This window comes from Myotis daubentonii, chromosome 18, assembly GCF_963259705.1.
Source record: "Myotis daubentonii chromosome 18, mMyoDau2.1, whole genome shotgun sequence".
NCBI classification, from domain to species: domain Eukaryota; kingdom Metazoa; phylum Chordata; class Mammalia; order Chiroptera; family Vespertilionidae; genus Myotis; species Myotis daubentonii.
The window spans coordinates 21,293,951-21,311,093 of NC_081857.1; the positions used below are offsets into that span (position 1 = coordinate 21,293,951).

The following is a 17,143-nucleotide window of genomic DNA, read 5'->3' on the forward strand; positions in this document are numbered from 1 at the left end:
GATCTATAGGAAATCTATAATAATAAAAGCATAATGTGCTAATTCAACCGGACATCCTTCTGGACAACCTTCTGGATGAAGCTGGGGCTGCGAGGGAAGCCCTGGGTCCTGGGTGCCTGCCGGCAGCTGGAGGAAACCTTGGGTCCGGGGTGCTGCCGGCAGCTGGAGGGAAGCCCCAGCCAGTCCTGGGTGCCTGCCGGCGGCCGGAGGGAAGCCTAGGTCCTAGGTGCCAGAGGGAAGCCGGTGCCAGCAGCCGGGGGAAGGAAGCTTGCATGATTTCGTGCATCAGGCCTCTAGTATAAAAATATTTAGCCCAGCTGGCATGGCTCAGTGGTTGAGCATCAACCTATGAACATAGAGGTCAGGGTTCAATTCTCAGTCGAGGCACATGCAGATTGCGTGCTTGATCCCTGGTGTGGGGTGTTTAGGAGGTGGCCAATCAATGACTCTCTCTCATTGATGTTTCTGTCTGTCTCTCTCTCTTGCTTCTTTCTAAAATCAATTAAAAATATATATATATATATAAAGAAATATTATAAATAGCTTTAGTATTTTCTATCATTATATCTTAAATGGTATATTGTCCTTTACTCAATAAGTATATTTCTAGAAAACTCAAGAATTTTGGTAAATCCAGTCATTTAAATGTGGGCCCACTATTTAAATATATTTTGTAAAATATATTATTTCTTAAGTTTATTTGTTTTGTGAATAATACTATTTATTGAGCTTAAATTGTCCCTGAATTTTAGTTTCTAAAAAAGATGCAAACTTTAATTCACTTTTAATTATTTTTCTCATTCTTTGGTAATACAGTAAAAGCTGATTGAAATGACCAGCAGGTGCCAATTATTAGGAAAAGGGCATGCAGTGATTATAGATAATGTGTCGAGTAGATAAATGATCAAATTATGTATTAATTGAGATCTCTCTGTATAGGATAGTCCTTTGTGATTATGCAAAACAGAGTTTATTCTTTATTATTATTTTCCATATGAACAACTGTAAACCTACTTTTGTCCCACTTGGTATTATCTCACTTTAGGCAACATCTTTCCTGTAACATATTGTCAGTGACATCTAGAACTGAAAATGTAAGGCTATAATTCTATAGTAAAGGGGAACCAGTAATACTGTTTGTTTTCTCCTAAGTATTGAAACAAACCATCAAGAAAAATGTAGCTAGAGAAAAGTAGATGCCAGATTGTGAAATAATAAAACTAGGTCATGATTCCAGCTAAGGGTCTTTGCCTTTCAGGATCAGAATACTTTTTCTTAGGGAATCAGGCATGATTATTTCCCTTGATTTTATTGTCTTTTCTTATTTTTGTGCTCCTGAGTTAAGATTTTTTTATAAAATTAATACATGTGAATAGGTCAAAGAATATCAAATTATGTCTTAAAACAAACAAAAAAAAGTACTCCCTTACCTGCATCCTTCTCACATTTGATTCTAGCTCCCTTGAGGCAAAAATTTTACATTCTTTTAGTTGTTTCTTTTGCAGTTTACCTACATAGTCCTATATAATAAAGGGGTAATATGCAAATTGACCCTAACAGTGGAACGACCCAGGAATGACTGGTCGCTATGACATGCGCTGCTCAACACAGGAGCTGGCCCCTGGTCATCAGTGTGCTCCCACAGGGGGAGCTCTGCTCAGCCACAAGCCGGGCTGATGGCTGCAAGCACAGCAGCAGTGGTGGTAGCCTCTCCCATCTCCTCGGCAGTGCTAAGGATGTCTGACTGTGGCTTAGGCCCGCTCCCTACTGCCAGGGGCTCCCGGGCTGCCAGAGGGATGTCTGACTGCCAGCTTAGGCCCGATCTTCTGGGGAGTGGGCCTAAGCTGGCAGGTGGACATCCCCCAAGGACTCCCACGCTGCCAGAGGGATGTCTATGACTGCCAGCTTAGGCCCAGTTCCCCTGGGAGTGGGCCTAAGCCTGCAGGTGGACATCCCCCGAGGGGTCTCAGACTGCAAGAGGGCGCAGGTCAGGCTGAGGGACCTCCTGGAGTGTATGAATTTTTGTGCACCAGGCCTCTAGTATAATATAATTAGTTATATTATGACTACATAAATATTGTCTATTGTTGAGCTATGGATTGTACTATATGTGTTAGCTTTTGCTGTAGCAAAACAACCCCAAATTTCATTGGCTAACAAAAACATTTTTTTTCTCTCTCATATTTCAAAAGGGTTTTTGGGTCACTTGAGGCTCTGCTGGGTTCTGCTAGCCTTGTTTGGGATCAGTTCATCTTGATTTTGTGTATTTTCTCATTCTGAGATCCAATCTCGATAGGGGCAGAAACTAAAGGCAGAAAGACCAGATCCACAAATACATTTAAAGACTTTGCTTGGATGAGGCATGTGTCACATCTACTCAGAGTCCTTTGGCCAAAACAAGTTACAAGGGCAAGTCCCAGGGCAGTAATGGTAGGAAGTCTGCTTTGATTATAGAGAAGAAAGGTGAGGGTGGGAAGAGAATGAATAATTATATAGTTATGAAAAATACAGTCTGCATACCAGGGACAACATTTTGTTTTACTCAAGGTTAATAATTGCCTCTTTTCTTTGTTTTTATATTTTCTATGTTTCTGCCATTAATTTTTTCCTCAGATTGCCCAACAGAGGTCTTCTCTGTACAAATACATTAGGTATTCAATCCCATATATTTTTTAGCAATGTTCCTTCTGAAAACCTCTTTCCTTCTTCATCTATAATCCAGACTGGCTACTCTACAGACCTGTTGCATAGATGTCATCCTGTCCTGGGAATTCTCTTCCCCTTTCTTCTGGATTCTTCTGTTTTCTGATCCTAGGTCTTTATCTCTTACTGTTTATTTTCCTGTTTTGATGGAGTATCTCCCTCCCTTATTCATTTCCTGGCTTTGATGCAGTATTTCCTTCAATAACTGCCTGAGAAAGTAAATGTTTTGAGATCTTCCTTGTTGAAAATGTTTCCATTAGTGTTTTGGCATATTCTAAATGCTCAAAAAAAAAAAAGATGAATTGCCCTGGCCGGTGGCGCGATGCACCTAAGAGTCTTGGGTATGATTCCAGTCAAGGGCACATGCCTAGGTTGCAGGTTTGATCCCTGGCCCTGGTTGGTGTGTTTGCAGGAGGCAACCAATCGATGTGTTTCTCTCACATTGATGTTTCTGTATCTTTCTTTTCCTCCGTTTCCCTCCGCCTTCCTCCCCCACTGGCTATCTCTCCCCCTCCCTCCCTCTCTCTAAAAGTCAATGGAAAAATATCCTCAGGTGAAGATTAACAAAAATAAAATAAAAGTTAGGAGGGAGCAAGGAATAAAACTTTAAAAAAGATGAATTAATGGATGATTGAAAGAATGAGTAACTAGAAGCAGTATAATATAATGGTGATGAGCTGGACTACATAGGTTCAAGTCTTAGCACTGTTACTTTCTAACTGTATGTCCTTTCTGTGATTTAGTTTGTTCTGTGATTTAGTTTCCTAATGAGTAAAATGGTAATAATAATAGCACCTGTGTCTGAGGGTTAAATGAGTTAATATATATAAAGCAGGTAAATAGTATCTGACACATAAATAGTAAGCACTCAATAAATTTTAGTTACCTTGATTATTCTTAATGACTAATATGAATAAAGAATGAGACTATAATGAAGAGATGAATGAAGAAGCCACTCACCTATTTGTTTTAACTTAATTTTTTATAGCAGTTTTAAGTTCACAATAAAATCGCGAGGAAGGTACAAAGATTTCCCACGTACCTCCATACCCCACACATGTAGAGCTTCCTCCTTTATTAATATCACTTATCAGAATGGTACTTTTTTATTTTTTTATTTTTATTTTTATTTTTTTTACCAAGGATGAACCTACATTGAGATATCAGAACCACCCAAGTTCCTAGTTTACCTCAGGGTTGACTCTTGGTGTTGTACATTCTCTGGGTTTGGATAAATGTATAAAAATAGTACTGAAAATCAGATTCACACATGACCTTTGCAAAGATTATTGGACAGCAGTGAAAGGGATAACATAAATGTCTAAAACACAAACAGCTTACACTAATAACACTTTTTTTTGGTGAAAATAAAGGAAAACTTGTAAATGTATCGCTTCTGTATCATTCAGTTACTTTGATACAGTAGCTTCCCAGGTTTTCCAGTTTGTTACCCATGCAGCTACCTTTACCCCAGCCTGCCAGAACATTCGATGAAGTGCTTACACATTCATAGACTGAGACGCCAAGAATTCAGTTGGGTTCTCTCATTGCTCCAAGCAGATTTCTGCCCTCTCAGCCATGACAGCTCAGGCTGGGCTTTGAATACTGATGGCAAGCCCTTCTATTATTAATCAGGGATTTGTATGAATTAATTTAAGAACATGAGGGAGATGAGAGCTTAAAATGAGAATTAAACTTAACGTCCTAAATAAGATAAATGATACTGCTTAATGATATTTAAAGCTCTAGCAAATAAAACAGCAACTTAGTAAGCCTTGGTGGTGGACTAAAAGTATGTAACTTCAAAGTTAAGTTGCTAACTAAATATTTTTAACCCCTTTATCAGAAAAATGGCATTTCTCTATAATAGGTTGGGGAACAATTACAGTTTTGAGAGGACATCCCATTCTTTGTGTTTATGTGATATATGAACTTGAGATATTTCACTACTGATTGCCTAAGATTTTTTGGGATGGTGTAGGACTGTATTTAAAGTGTTTATCCAGCAGATTCAACTCAATTTTAGTCTTGCCCTTAGATGACTAAAAATTATTACACTTAAAATTTGCTATGAGCACATAAATAAATTTAATTATAGTCATGAAATATGCTACATTTGCATTCCCACATATTTGAAATAAGCACAATTAGTATATTGCCTGAAATGCATATTTGGATCTGTAACTATTATAGCACATGAACATATGTAAGTTGCCTTTTAAATAAAATATTAATATTTCATAATTAAGTTATTTTATTATGTATAAGTATAGTTCCTGATATATATCGTTTATTTATTCAAGTTGTAATTATAACTACTAAAGTAGGGCATATACTTCTAATTTGAGAAAGTTACATGGTGTTGCCTACTGATACAGTAATTAGGAGATTGTCTATATGATATATAGTGGAAAAAATTTTGTAGTTATATTTATTCGGGAAGCTATCCTCATATCAAATGTTTAAGGTCCGAGCTTATAGCATCATGGTGCTATGTGTACTCATTTCTTTTTTAAATTGTAACTTTTATTACATTTTTTAACCATTTGCAGAAATATATGGAAATTGAGGTAGGCAATATGAAGAGAAATGTAGAAAAGTATATCTGAAAGACTAATAATTTTTTAATGGTGATTCAGTTTGTATCATTGAGCCAAATATTTACAGTTTTTCAAAAATATATTTCTTTTAAGAGTAACAAATTATTTAAATAATTTGTAAAGTATGTGTGATGTGAGCAGAATATTTTTTATCAGTCGTCAGATACAAATTACATCTGCATAATTCTAGTCACGCACATTATTTCTCAGATCAGTACCATACAGAATATACATTAAATGCATGCTTATTGATTACTAGGGACCCGGTGCACGAAATTCGTGCACTGGGTGTGTGTGTGGGGGGGGAGTGTCCCTCAGCCCAGCCTGCCCCCTCTCACATACTGGGAGCCCTCAGGCGTTGACCCCATCACCCTCCAATCGCAGGATTGGCCCCTTGCCCAGGCCTGACGCCTCTTAGCTCCCCCCTGGGTTTCCGATCACTGTCAGTGGCAGGGGGCTTCTTCCTGCTTTCCCTTTCGCCTCCCTGCATTGTGCCTACATATGCAAATTAACTGCCAATCATAGTTGGCAGTTAACTGCCAATCTTAGTTGGCAGCTAACTGCCAATCATAGTTGGCAGTTAATTTGCATATAGCCCTGATTAGCCAATGAAAAGGGTATCGTCGTACGCCAATTACCATTTTTCTCTTTTATTAGTGTAGATATTTAAATAATATTTTAAATCTTTACATTAATTTAAATTTTTAGGATCAATGTAGCAATATACCAACACTTGAACAAAATAGATTACAGTATTCCAATGCTAGCTACCATTGGTTCCCCCAAAAGCATTCATACAATTAATTGGCTTTCCGTAGATTCTTATCTAGTGCACCCCCAATATCCCCTTTATTGAACTATTTTTTTAGTTAAATTCTTTCCTTTCTATCCTTTTGACGGTATAATTGTTATACCATTTTCCATATATGTTTATTGATCCTTTCAAATATTTTGAGGGAGATCATCTTTCTCTTGACTCCATTTCTTTACTTTCTCGCTTTGTTTTAAATCTGTGGCACATATCTAACACTTAATTATGAAACATTCTAAACATATAGAAAAGTTGAAAGAGTTTTACAGTGAATGTCTATATTCCTACTACCTAGATTCTGTCAATAATGTGTTTGTTTTATCAATATTTACCTATCTCGCTATTCAGCCATCAATCATATTTTGCTGCATTTTTATCAGAGTATTTTGCAGACAATATACTTCCTTCTAAGTCAGTGGTTCTCAATCTGTGGGTCGCGACCCCTTTGGGGGGGTCGAACGACCCTTTTACAGGGGTCGCCTAAGACCATTGGAAAACACATATATAATTATATATTGTTTTTTTGATTAATCACTGTGCTTTAATTATGTTCAATTTGTAACAATGAAATTGGGGGTCACCACAACATGAGGAACTGTAGTAAAGGGTCGCAGCATTAGGGAGGTTGAGAACCACTGTTCTAAATGCTTCTGCATACATATCATTAATTAGAGTTCAGTATTTAGTTTTTCTTTAAAGATAACATTTATATACGATGAAATGCACAATTCTTAAGTGTACATTCCATTATTTTTGACAAATGCATGTACCTGTATAACTGAAACTCTCATCAAGATGAGACCTTTAGTGTCACCCCAGAAAATTCCCTCATGCTCTTTCCCAGGTGGTTCTATCTCCTTATTCCTCAAAGGTAACAGCTGTTCTGATAATTGTTCTACTATAGATTGGTTCTGCTCTTCTCAAACTTCATACAAATGGAATTCTAATGTACTTTTTTTTTTGTATGAGTCTACTTTTATTTATCATAATATTTTTGGGATTCATCCATATTGTTGTATAGTTCAGTACTTCCTTTATATTGCTGAGCAATATTCCATCATATGAATATATTATAATTTATCTGTTGTTTTATAATGGACATCTGAGCTGTTTTCATGGCAACTTATTTTTGCTGTTATTACTAATTTTACACAGGATGAAGTCATATCTCCCTTGCTTATTCCTTCACTCTTACATCACTAACATTATGGTGGTTTAGGTTGGAGTTCTCACTGTAGCAACTTATATACAGTAGCAGCAGAAAAGGGGAGAAGTTAGGGATGGAGTAGAGGACACAGTCATTACATGTTATTGGTACTAAAGTCAATCTCTACTACAATTGTACATTGAAATTCAGTTTTTCAAGTTGATCTGTTTGCAGTATTTCATTTGCTAATTAGACAGTACTCTATTATACCATCTTTGATACAATGGCAAGGTGACACGTCTTATAAATTTAAACATGTTTTTGTCTACTGTATGTATGGTGTACATGCTTTGTATCTAGTCTCCAAATACCATAAAAGCATCAAGACTTGTTTTATAATACAGTCTCTTCATTTAATTTGTGATATCCCAAAGAAAATACAATTTTTTTAAAAATTACGTGGTTTGAGGACAAGTAACTAAGGATATCAAAGAAGCATTTAAAATATTCAAACCCACTCAGTATTTTCCAGAAGATGTGAAAGTAATACCACTTAATAGGTTAGCTGCCACCCTGCACTTTTGAAGCACTTTAGAGTCATTCATCTGTCTGAGGTAGGACAGTATTAGTACCTTTGCTTGGTTAATAAATGAGAACTCCCTGCCACCACCCTCCCCGGGTTTTACTATATTTGAATTCCAGAATTTATCCAGAGCACTCCAAACAGTGCTTGTGTGGTCTTCTGGCGTCCTAACAAAGGTTCCTTTTAAAAATGGCCTTCCTCCCTTCTCTCCTGAATACTTCTGGGATTTTTTTTTTTTTTTTTTTTTTTTTTTTTTTTTGCAGAAGAGTTGTTAAAACTAGATACAAAGAATTGTTCATTTTTGTGGTAGCAGTAAAAATAAATTTAACTTGAAAATTTGTAAGAGATTATATCATTCATAGAAGATTTGAATAAAAGTTATATATAAAAATAGGTGAAATGCTTCATAAATGTGGATAAAGTCTTTAAACAGAACTTTAATGTGCACCTAATTCATGTTTTTCTTGAGAAAAGGGGAAGAAACCATGGGTGTTGAGTTTCTGATTTTGTCATAAATGGCTATGAGGATGGTATCTCTGCAGATTATTGCTTATCTTATTATTTGAACTGATAGCTTAAATTAGAGCATGTTTATGGGAACTTTATTATTTGAATAAGTAAAGTGTCATCCCATTCAGACACCTGGCTGTGCTAGTCTTTGTTCATTTAAATACAAAACATATTTAAAGCAAAAATTCCAAAGCCTGGTTATTTTATCTATGCTTATTTACAAGTATATTTGATCTGGTTCTTGTTTTTGAGCTTCTTAATACTGCATAAAAATATTAATCATTAATAGTCTTAATGTAGATATCTTCAGCACTTCTACAGAAAGTCATTGTCAGAATTCATTCCAATTCAAGGTTAATTAGTGTACCATTAAAATAATGTGTTACCAAAATTAATTACATTGCAGGTCAAGCAATGTGTTAAAAAGCATAGTGTAAGTGTCTGAGAGCACATCATCCTCCTTAAAACATTGCTGTACAGTGCCGCCCTGCTGGAAAATATATCCAAAGTGGATATCACTACTGAGGTCCAGTCATAGGTGTTCCCCCTAAAGTAAATTTTTGGCACCACATATGGGAAATTTAAAATATAACTCCCATTAACAGTAAAATGTGTTGCTTGTCTGCTTTCCCATTGGAACAGCTAAGGACTTGTATTTTATTATTAATCGATGTAACCCTACTGGGTTAATTCTAAGGAGAAATTAGGAACGTAGTGGAGAATAGAAATTAACTTGTGGTAAAAGTACTAGATATATTAATATTATGTTTTCTTACTTAACTGGTTGGTAGTTGTGGTAGGTGCCCTGTGAAAGTGTATCACACATCATTTGAACTATGTAGTAATTCTTGTTAATAGTTTAACTTAATAGCCATAAAATGTACACTTAAAGTTAGAACTAAATATGATAGAGACTTTGAAATTTTATATGATTCTTTTAACGTAAAAGCTGTAAAACAATTACATTGAACTAAAGGGTATTTTCTATATTGGTATTTGTTCTGAGAGTCTTATTAGGATATCTAATTATTCATACAGAGAGTTTTGAAATTAGTGCCTTGTTAACAGCAGGTCATTAGAGTTACAGAAATTTTAACATAGGAAACTCTGTTCTCTACTCAACAGAACATTTTTTTACTTGGCTTGCAGAATTGTCTCCATTTAAAAAATATTCTCAGTGGGCTCTGCACAAAATAGTTTTGCTGCTACAATAAATTTTGAGTGATTTGCCCATATGTTTTAATATTCTGCTTCCCTTCCTGTTTGGATTTTGAGTAAGCCTATTGGAAAACATATTGACAAGTAAATAAAAATAAGTTGAGCAAAAGAAAGAAAAGGCAAAGAACAATTTGTAGGGAAGAAGTTGTCTTTATTTTTTGTTGTTTTTTCAAGAATGGATCCAAGTTTAATTAGTTGAACTAATAGGTGCTTGAATAGGTGCTGGAAGATAAAGAGAGTAAGTGGGTTTAGAAAAGCTTTCTTGAAAGGTGCTTTTTCCTTTAAAGCCATCTTTATCCCACTTTGTCCTACTTAAATCTTTTCTAAAATGACATAAAGCAGGGATTTCAACTTAATGTGGAAACACATTCCAGTTCTTAAAAATGACAACATCACTACCACCCTCAGAAGGTAGTGTTAAGCCATACATCACTCACTACTTCCAAGAAGCCCTTAATTGTTGGGGTTTTGTTTATTCATTGGATCAAGTAGCTTCTTTCATTAACTAAACCAAGATTTTCTGATGGTGCAGAATAGAATTAACACATTGGTAGTAACCCTGAGTCTTTGGTAGACGACAGTTAAAGTAGTGTTTTATACTTTCTCTCCTAACAGTTAATCATCTGTTCTCTTTTACAAGTGAGTTTCACAGTCAACGTTTGAAACTAGAGAACCAAGTAAACAATACTAGTATTTTTGAGATATTTAAGAGTGTAAATTTGGACTATTAAGAGGAAATGCTTACTTTCAAACTGATTAAATTTTCTTACATTTTAAGGAATAAACTAGCATATTTAGATATACTACACTTAGATTATGTTTTCTGCCTACATTTTAGTACTCATTTTTTTATCCAGTAGACTTCTTTCACCAGAAGTGGTGAATGTGATAATTAAAGTAGTACTTTAAAATTTTCAAAGAATTATCTTGCAGCTCACTCATTCAACAAATATTACCCTTATTTTCATTCTATAGGGGGGAAATTGATCAGGCTGACATAAGTCATTGGGCTAGAAGTAGAACTCAGGATTGCCCGTTGATTCCGAAAAGATTACTGCCTTTCCCATAGAGTATTTTATATCATCATTCTTAGAATAATTAACCCAGTTTTACTTATTACTTTGTCTTTCTTAAAACATTATATCTTTCATATGGCCTCACAGCTATATTAACAAATTTATTTCTCTTTTTCTATGTTTTAGGGCAGAGCTCTACTCCATTGGGCATGTGATCGAGGACATAAGGAACTAGTCATAGTCTTGCTACAATACAGAGCTGATATTAACTCTCAGGTAAGAGTGATTGATGAAGGGGGAGCTTGTTTAAAAAATTGAGGTCAAATCCACTTAACATAAAATTTATGATTAACTCTTGTATAATTCAGTGGCATTAGTTAATTTAACAGTGTTATAAAACCATCACTACTCTCTTATTCCATATTTTCATCACCCAAAAGGAAACCTTGTGCCCATTAAACAGTCACTACCTACATCCCATCAGTGTATTTCTGGGCTGTTCAGTACCATTGCTCTGTTTTTCTGTTCATGTACTTGTGCTGTGCTTTTTAAAGTATTATAGCTTCGAAATATGTTTTCATATCTTTTAGGATAAATTCCTTCCCTACTTGTTCAGAATTTTTCCTGGTATGTTTGCTTTATTTTCCTGTGAACTGTGAAATCATCTTTCAAACCCTTGCTTCTTCCCCCAAGCAACACCACTATCACTAAATTTTAAAAAACATGAGAAATAAATAATTGGTGCACTCGTGTCTTTTATTTGGTTTGGATTGTTAGGGTATATTTTTAAAATTATTTTCGTTTTTCAATTACAGTTGACATTCAATATTTTATATTTGTTTCAGATGTACAGCATAGTGGTTAAAACAATTATATAACTTATAAAGTGATCTTCCTGATAACTCTACTTCCCACCTGGCACCATAGGTGGTAATTACAATCTTATTGACTATTTTCCCTATGCTATACTTTGCATCCTGTGACTATTTTGTAACTTCTTACTCCCTTTACCTTTTTCACCCATCCCCACACCTCCCTCCCATCTGGCAACCTTCAGTTTGTTCTGTTTTGTTTGTTCATTTATTTTATTCTTTAGATTCCACTTATAAATGAAATTATATGGTATTTTGTCTTCCTCTGTCTGACTTATTTCACTTAGCACAATACCCTGTAAGGTCCATCCATATTGTTGCAAATGGCAAGATTTCATTCTTTTTTATGGCTGAGTAATATTCCATTGTATATATGTACCACATTTTCTTTATCCAATCATGTGTTGATAGACACTTGGGTTGCTTCTGTGTCTTAGCTATTGTAAATAACGCTACAAAATGAGGATAGTGGTGCATTTATCTTTTGACTTAGTATTTTTAATTTCTTCAGAGTATTTGGAGGGAAATGTCCCCAAGTTAGGCAGAGCCTGAGGTTTTTGCTTGTGGGTTTCCTGTATTCTATTTGTTTGGGTAATATAAGGCAGACAAGCCAAAAACTACCTTATGTAGCTTTATAGAACACACTTTACTGAATATCAATTTTAATGTAAAGTAAAAGTTTCATGTAGGTTTTTAGAATGGATCAGTTAGGACTATGTACCTGGCCAATGTTTTCTTTTTTCTCTTTGTATTCACATGACCACTTTATATTGATCCTAATTTTGATTTCCCTTTGTTATTGACAATCCTAAGTCATGTGATCTAGTTTCAGTTAGGGAATGCTCTGCTTTTGTCATTTTGGGTTGCTAGCATGCTTCCAAGTCATGGGGGACTTTTGGAAATTAGCTCTCAGAATAGCTTTTTCCCTTGTAATTTCTTCTTTGGTTTCAATTTTGAAAATATAGATAATACAAACATAATAAATGGAAGTAAAGGTTCATCTCTCTCATGACTCAGTCTTTCTTAAACAACATTATTATTGACTGGCCTACTGGCTGCCAAAAAAGAAAATCAATTTTATTAGAAATACTTGCTTGACCACAGATCTTGGTTACTAACCACCTGAGACAGGCTGATGTTATCAACTATCTGAAGACTAATTTGAACTATTTGCCTGAAACCGAGTAGTAATTAGAGATATGTCACAGTCTTCTCTGTGTTTTCCTGTCAGTTTTACCCTTCATATACTTTATTGCCCTGCAGTTTCTATATTCTGATGAAATTGGAACTTTTAATTTTATTTAAGAAAGATCCTTTATAGATTTCAATTTTTATCTAGCAATATTGTGAACATTGTCTTTTCCAATGCTTCGTACTGACTTTTAGTTCAACTCTGGAAGCTAAGTTCTTAACCACATTTGAGATTAAGACAGAAGTTAAATACACACACATATACCCCGCAGACCTCTTGAGTAACTTTGATCTTTCAAGCCTTGGAGAAAGACTGAAGCTACTCCCAAAGCACATTAAAAAGTATTTGAATGTTGAAGACTTACTGCTATGTTTTCTCAGATTTACTGTGAAGTAACATTAAGGAAATAAGCAGGATAGAAGGAGGAGTAGGAGCATTGGTCATGAGGTGTCTACACTATGCACTGGGTGTTAGGAAATTCAAAAGGAAGTTATTTTGTTTGAGTGGTACTGAAACATTTAAGGACTCCGTGATTTATAAATTACATAAACTTATGGTTAGTGTAATGGCATAGAGCAACACAGCCTCTCTGTGAATACCTTGGTGACCATCTGTGTGTTGTAAAAGATTTCAAAAACATGAGATGTTAACTAGATTTATTGGTCAGGGCGCTCTCACATGGGAGGAGCTCTGCTCAGCCACAAGCCAGGCTGACGACTGCCAGTACAGCGGTGGTGGTAGGAGCCTCTCCTGCCTCCTCAGCAGCACTAAGGATGTCCGACTGCAGTTTAGGCCTGCTCCCTGCTGGCAAGTGGACATCCCCCGAGGGCTCCTGGGCTGCCAGAGTGATGTCTGACTGCCAGCTTAGGCCCAATTCCCCAGGGAGCGAGCCTAAAACAGCAGGTGGTCATCCCTTAAGGGGTCCCAGGCTGAGAGAGGGCACAGGCCAGGCTGAGGGACCCCCCTGACTGCACAAATTTTTGTGCACTGGGCCTCTAGTCCTATATAATAAAAGGCTAATATGCAAATCAACCAAACAGCAGAATGACCAGTTGCTATGACACCCACTGACCACCAGGGGGCAGATGCTTAATGCAGGAGCTGCCCCCTGGTGGTCAGTGCACTCCCACAGGGGGAGCACCGCTCAGCCAGAAGCCGGGCTCACAGCTGGAGATGACAGCTTAAGCCGTCAGTCAGACATCCCCCGAGGGCTGCCGGGCTGAGGGACACCCCCCACCCCCACCCCCTGCATGAATTTTGTGCACTGGGCCTCTAGTACCTCTATAAAAAAGAATACTTGTGGAATGAAAGAATAAATGAATGAATCTGATAAAACATAAATTCCATATAGTTTCATGAAATGAATAGAAAATATTTTAAAAATTAAAAAATGGGATAATGACAATTCTAGATTTTACCTAGCTATTGGGGGGCTTAAAATGATGACATTAGATCCTCACTTTAAGGCTGTCCTGCTGTTCCTGCTAAATCTACTCCTCCCCAAGTCCACCAAGCATGTTGCTGCCAACAGCCTTCCCAAGACTGCTGCTACTGTGTCACTGACCTTGTCAAAACTCTCTAATGACTGCACAGCCTATAGGATAACTTGCAAGTTCTATGGATTTAGATTCAAATCACAAGAATGGTATAAAGTAGTAAACAAAACCATCTGTAACCCATTACGTGAGGAGGTTGTTGACATAAAACAGTTCTTTAATATTTATTAGGTATCAAGTATTTTATGTGTACTAGTGTTATCTCTTTTAGCCATCACATCCATCCAACTTAGGTATATTATTTTCTTTGTTTTACTGATGACGAAACAGGAGCTTTGAGAAGTCATGGAGCTATTAACACATTGTGTACCGCATAGAAATCTCTAAGACATACGCCAGGGACTGCACGTTTTTGGGCAAACTGCATGTTATTTAATTCATCATAATGCACTTTAGGTGTTGTTTTTCAATAATTATAACATTTTTATTTACAAAAACAATTAAAGTTCCTAGTACTTTTTTAACGTATGGTACTGCGTAAAACATTTTCCTCTATGGAGAGGGACCAAACAAAATTTACATAAGTATCTAGATTCGCTCCTTTTTCCATGGGCGTGAAAAACGAGAACACTCGTGAGCTGTCCTTAATAGATGGCGCACAAAACACGAGAAAACCCCTGAGCGGTACGAAATGTGTTAAGTGACAAAAATCTAAATTTGAACATGCCATTCTGATTCCAAAGCCCAAGCTGTTAACCTCTCCTCTGTGAAATTTTAGTACATTTTGTCAGTTTTTTATCTTTTCTAACACATACATAACATTTTAAAGATATTTGGTACAATATTGTATATAGAGTAGTTTTCCTTCACTACTTAAAACTAGAGGCCCGGTGCACTAATTCATGCATGGGTGGGGCCCCTTGGCCTGGCCAGCAATCAGGGTCATTGGGGCCATCTCACCCAGTCTTGATCGGGCCCAGCTGGCCAGGGGGAGGGACCATGGGAGGTTGGCTGTGGTAGCGCACTGACTACCAGGGGGCAGCTCCTGTGTTGAGTGTCTGCCCTGTGGTGATCAGTGGGCATCATAGCAACTGGTCGTAATGGTCGCTTAGGCTTTTATATCCTATATAATAAAAGGGTAATATGCAAATCAAACAGCGGAACAACCGGTCACCGTGACGTGCACTGACCACCAGTAGGCAGACATTCAATGCAGGAGCTGCCCCCTGGTGGTCAGTGCACTCCCACAGGGGGAGTGCCGCTCAGCCAGAAGCTGGGTTCACAGCTGGCCAGCACAGCTGCTGTGGCAGGAACCTCTCCTGCCTCCACAGCAGCGCTAAGGACCCCTCAGGGGTGTCCAATTGCCAGTGGGGAGTGGGCCGAAGGTGGCTGTTGGGCATCTCCCAAGGGGTCCTGGACTGCGAGAGGATGCAGGCCGGGCTGAGGGATTCCCTCCCCTATAGCCGTGCCCCCCCCCCCCCAGTGCACGAATGTCATGCACCGTGGCTCTAGTATATAGATAATGGAGATATAAAACACATTCATTGAGGTACATGCAGTACAAAAATCTTAAGGATATAACAATGTATTTATATATAATTTTATTTGCCACAGTTTTAATGCAAAGTAATATATACATGGGATCATTTTATGTATGTATTTGTATATGCAACTACCACACATACCAAATTAGAATATTTCCAGAACACTGACATTGTTTGTCTTCTTAATCTTCTTCCTATCAACATCAATCCTTCCACCACCCACTCTGAGATGACTATTATTCTGATTTCTCTCACCACCAATTTATTAGTTAGTTCTGCCTCCTCTTAAAATTCAAATATTTGAAATCATATAATGTATATTCTTTTGGATCAGGCTTATTATGCTCAATATAACATTTGTGACAGTCATCCATGTTGTTACATATATTATTTGTTCCTTTATTTTTTACTGCTATGTAACATTTCATTGCAAGCATATACCACAATTTATCCATTCTCCTGTTGATAGACATTTAGTTTTTAAGGTTTTTTCCCTTTGGCTATAATGAATAAAGTACCTGTGAACATTCTTCAGGATGGACATATACACATATATTTCATTTCTCTTGCGTCTTGCTCAGGAGTAGAATTGCTGAGTCATATGGTAACTATGTGTTTAACCTTTTGAGAACCTGCTCATGGTTTTTCAGAGAGAGCTCAATTTTACATCTCACCGGCAATGTATGAGAGTTCCCGTTTCTCCACATCCTTATCAACACTATTATTTGTCTTTTGATTATAGCCATGCCAGTGTATCACATGGTATCTCATTGTGTTTTGATTTTCATTTCCCTGATGGTTGATGACGTTGAACGTCTTTTATGTGCTTATTGGCCATTTTTACATGTTCTTTGGGGAAGTGTCTATTCAGATCCTGAGCCCTTTTATTTTTAATTGGGGGTAAGGGGACAAAGAACATTGTACATTTGGTGTACGTTGTTGATTTCTGCTCTTTATTATTTCCCTCTACTTTCTTTGGATGTAATTTGCTGTTCTTTTTCTGACTTCTTGAGATGGAAGCTTAGATCATTGATTTTCAACTATTCTTTTTTAATAGGTGTACTCAGAGGTATAAATTTCTTTTTATGCACTACTTTAAATGCATTTAGCAGATTTTGATGTATTTTTATTATCCTCTAGTCAAAATATTTTTAAATTTTTACTGTGATTTCTTTCTTTGAATCATGGGTTATCCAGATGTATGTTATTTAATTGCCGACATTTGGAGATTTTACAGTTCTCTTTTCTATATTCATTTTTAGTTTGATTCTATTATGATGAGAAAACCTACTCTGGAGAGTTTCAATATTTTTTAAATTAACACTTGCTTTTTGGCCCATTATATGATGTATTTTAAGGAATGTTGCATATTCTCTTGAAAAGACTATATTTTGTTATTGTTTGGTGTAGTCTTCCACAAATATCATTTAGGTGAAGTTAGTTAATACTAT

At 36.6% G+C, this 17,143-nt stretch overlaps 1 protein-coding gene across 2 annotated transcripts in view; it reads left to right on the forward strand.

Moving 5' to 3' along the window:
- ACBD6 (acyl-CoA binding domain containing 6) overlaps positions 1-17,143 on the forward strand; it is a 137,137-nt gene that overhangs the window by 61,140 nt on the left and 58,854 nt on the right. For both annotated transcript variants that reach the window (XM_059675459.1, XM_059675458.1), the window contains one exon: positions 10,775-10,864. In XM_059675459.1, coding sequence (XP_059531442.1) covers positions 10,775-10,864 — 90 coding nt within the window. The remainder of the gene's footprint in view (positions 1-10,774; positions 10,865-17,143) is intronic.